This window comes from Pinus tabuliformis, chromosome Q (assembly GCF_031772625.1).
Source record: "Pinus tabuliformis cultivar Carrire ecotype Pingquan chromosome Q, CPIR1, whole genome shotgun sequence".
Classification (NCBI taxonomy): domain Eukaryota; kingdom Viridiplantae; phylum Streptophyta; class Pinopsida; order Pinales; family Pinaceae; genus Pinus; species Pinus tabuliformis.
Genome location: NC_142296.1, coordinates 757,349,557 through 757,352,714, shown reverse-complemented (window position 1 = coordinate 757,352,714; position 3,158 = coordinate 757,349,557). Strand labels below are relative to the sequence as shown.

The window sequence follows — 3,158 nt, the reverse complement described above, 5'->3', positions numbered from 1 at the left end:
TCACGAGTTAGTTTGGGGGAGATATCCATAGTTGATACCTAGGATTCAAAGGAAAATCACTTCAAGAGAGCACTAGTTTCTACATCGCTCATTTGATGAATATAAGTTTTCTACCTAGCGTTTGGTGTATATCTATAGTTGTGCTAATCTCTATTTGACTTATATTTATGTGTGTAAGAAACCTTATGATAGGAGGAATGATTGTTATCTTCGACACTAAAGTTCAATTCACACAAGTAACATCTTGAGCTCATAACTAATACATTATTGTAATGGTTTAGAACCTTGTCATTAAATAACCTTATTCCTTAAAAAATTTAAAGTTTATTTTAGATACCATCACCAAGAAAAGGAAAAATACTTTGGGTTTTCCGGTGCTTGATTTCTAGAAATATCGAGTAAACATGTTGGTTTTGAAAACATCCAACTATTAAATAGTATAGCCAACGATTTTAGCTCTGATTCTCTGTAAAATCTAAATTTGATTACAGAAACATCCAACTATTAAATGGTATAGCCAACGATTTTAGCTCTGATTCTGATTCTGTGTAAAATCTAAATTTGATTACAGAAGCAAGTTGGAGTATGCGAGTTAAATTTGGTTTGTGGAATATCATCTTGGATTGTAAAAACTCAGTCAAACTTTCTATTTTAAAAATAAATCAAATTGTATCACGCACCGTATATTTAGAGGGGTGAGTTTGTGTTCCTTCCGTTCATTGGAAGATGACGATTATTTTCCTTTTATTTATTTCGAGTTCCACGATTCTTCAACGACTTCTTCGTAGCCACCCACGCGCGCACCGGGTGGGGGGGGGGGCGAACGTTCAACTCGCGAGTCGCCACCAGTAAACTTTGGTTGGAAGTTACATATCTGAGCGCAAAATTCCACTTTCCAACAGGATGCCTTATGCCCGGGTGCTGGACTCACTGATTCGATCTCTGGATAAGTCAAATTCCGCATGGCGCGTTCTTCCAGCTGTATAATGTATCCACTTCCCCACTCGCCTCGCCTTTACAGTTACAGTAGTTAGCCCATTGCGTGTCCCTTCTCCGCATCACAAGTTACTGGACGAACCCGCATTCAACTCACCTCACCTCACCAATATCTATCAGTTATCTACCATTTTGCCCTCCATCACACGTCTCCCCTGCCCTTACTTGTGCTTCCAGTTTTCCCCTAATTCTCCCAAGTGCAGTACTGCCTTTACTTGTGCTTTCAGTTTTCCCCCATTTCTCCCCAGTGCAGTACTGCCTTTACTTGTGCTTCCAGTTTCCCCCAATTCTCCCAACTGCAGTACTGCCTTTAGTTGTGCTTCCAGTTTTCCCCCAGTTCTCCCAACTGCAGTACTTGCCTTAACTTGTGCTTCCTGTTTGGCCCTGTCCGCCTAAGTGCAGTACTTGCAGTAACCATGGCAGCAATCCCATATGTTGCAGAAGTAGGGGAAGATTCTCTGTTCCAGTTTCGATCTCCAGACATGGACATGGAGCCTCCGCCGCATTTGGTCTCAGGCATTTGCTCTGCCACAAAGGGCAAGAGATCCAGACGCTCAAGGTATTCGATTTCTCTGATACCCAAATCAGAAAACACTGCGCGCCAAGAAGATCAAGAAGATCAAGATCAAGATCAAGAAAATCAAGATCATGAAGAAGACGATGAGGAGGAGATGGCTGCGCGTTGTCTGATGATGCTTTTCTCCGATGGAATTGATCGCCAGTCGCAGTCCCCAACCACTACATCTTCCTCTGAGTCCCTTGGTCCCTCCACGCTCCACCCCATCAGACGGAGAGTCAAGAAGCCAAAGAGGTTCGAACCCGTGGGTGCAGATTCCCCATACAGTCCGGAATGGGATGTTGATTTCAAACCAGAGATGATGATGATGAGGTTCTACGCATGCAAGTCCTGCAACAAGAAGTTTTCTTCATTTCAAGCTCTGGGCGGCCACAGGGCAAGCTGCCACTACAAGTCCAAATCCCTCTTTCCCGGACTGCAAACTGATGAGGGTTTCAAAGAAGAGGCAGTTCACTGGTCTATCAATGGGCCATCTGTTGAGTCTTATAAGCAGAGTTTGTGCACTGAGATTAAGAAAGTTAGGGTGCATGAATGCCCTGTGTGTCACAGAAGTTTTCCATCTGGCCAAGCTTTGGGCGGTCACAAGAGGACTCATTCCACTCCCCCTGCTACTAATATGCACACTTATACAAGCCATTCAACGACTGAGCAGCAGCAATTTTCACCTCCAAGCAGAACCGAGACGTTGGATCTGAACGTGCCTGCTGAAGATGCAAATGATTATACTCAATTGCAGCACAGTTCTGCAGTTTCTGTCAATTTAGGGGCAGATTCTACCAGTTGGCCTCCATATGACCACCAACTTGTAGCTTACAATTCCTCTCAACCATGGTGGGTGGAGAGCCATCAGCCTGGTCTTGTGGTTAGAGAGGATGAAGCAGATAGTAAATTGGGGAGCAACAGTGGATTGGTCAGAGGCCCAGAACAGGGATGCAAGCGAGCCGGTGCTTAGAGAGTATGAAGCACATAATAAAATGGGGAGCAACAGTAGATCTGTTAAAGGCCAAGATCTGGGCTACAAGCAAGCCAGTCTGCCCTTCATTATTATTCTAACTTAGACGTGTTCTTGAAGAAGCCCGTCATTCAAGGATTTTTTTTTCTTTGCTTTCTTTTGCATTTTATTTTATCAGGCACTTTACATTGGGCGTATGTGTTTCAGTCATGTCAGCACGGTATAGCTATACCAGCTGAAATTATTCTATATTTGTATCTTGTTAAAATTCTTTCATTCATTCTCCACTAATGGCAATTCATTCCATTGATTTTTCTCTGATGGTTTCAAGATGATATGATCTTTGTCTGTGGGAATTCTGAACAGTGAATTTGCCAATTTGGGATGAGTATCTGAGGTTCGGAGCATTTGAAGAATCTGGTGTAATTGGGTTATCGGAAGAAAAAGCTAATGGCGGTCTCCTAATTTGATCGTGTTTCGAATTTTTCTCTATTCCAATCAATTTTCCATATCTACGCAGCTTATTAGGTGCGGATGGTGATGGATGCTCAAATCATATCTGCATAACGAGTAGCTCAGATCTTGATGATCTATATGTTCTGATTGATTGTGCAGGTTTTTACAGCTAATAAT

General features: G+C 42.7%; 1 protein-coding gene across 1 annotated transcript; it reads left to right on the top strand.

Moving 5' to 3' along the window:
* Positions 1–820: 820 nt before the first annotated feature.
* Positions 821–2,843, top strand: LOC149221715 (uncharacterized). The gene has a single exon (XM_089385201.1). It carries the CDS (start codon positions 1,413–1,415, stop codon positions 2,523–2,525), a length of 1,113 nt encoding a protein of 370 aa, XP_089241327.1. The 5' UTR covers positions 821–1,412; the 3' UTR covers positions 2,526–2,843.
* Positions 2,844–3,158: the final 315 nt, after the last annotated feature.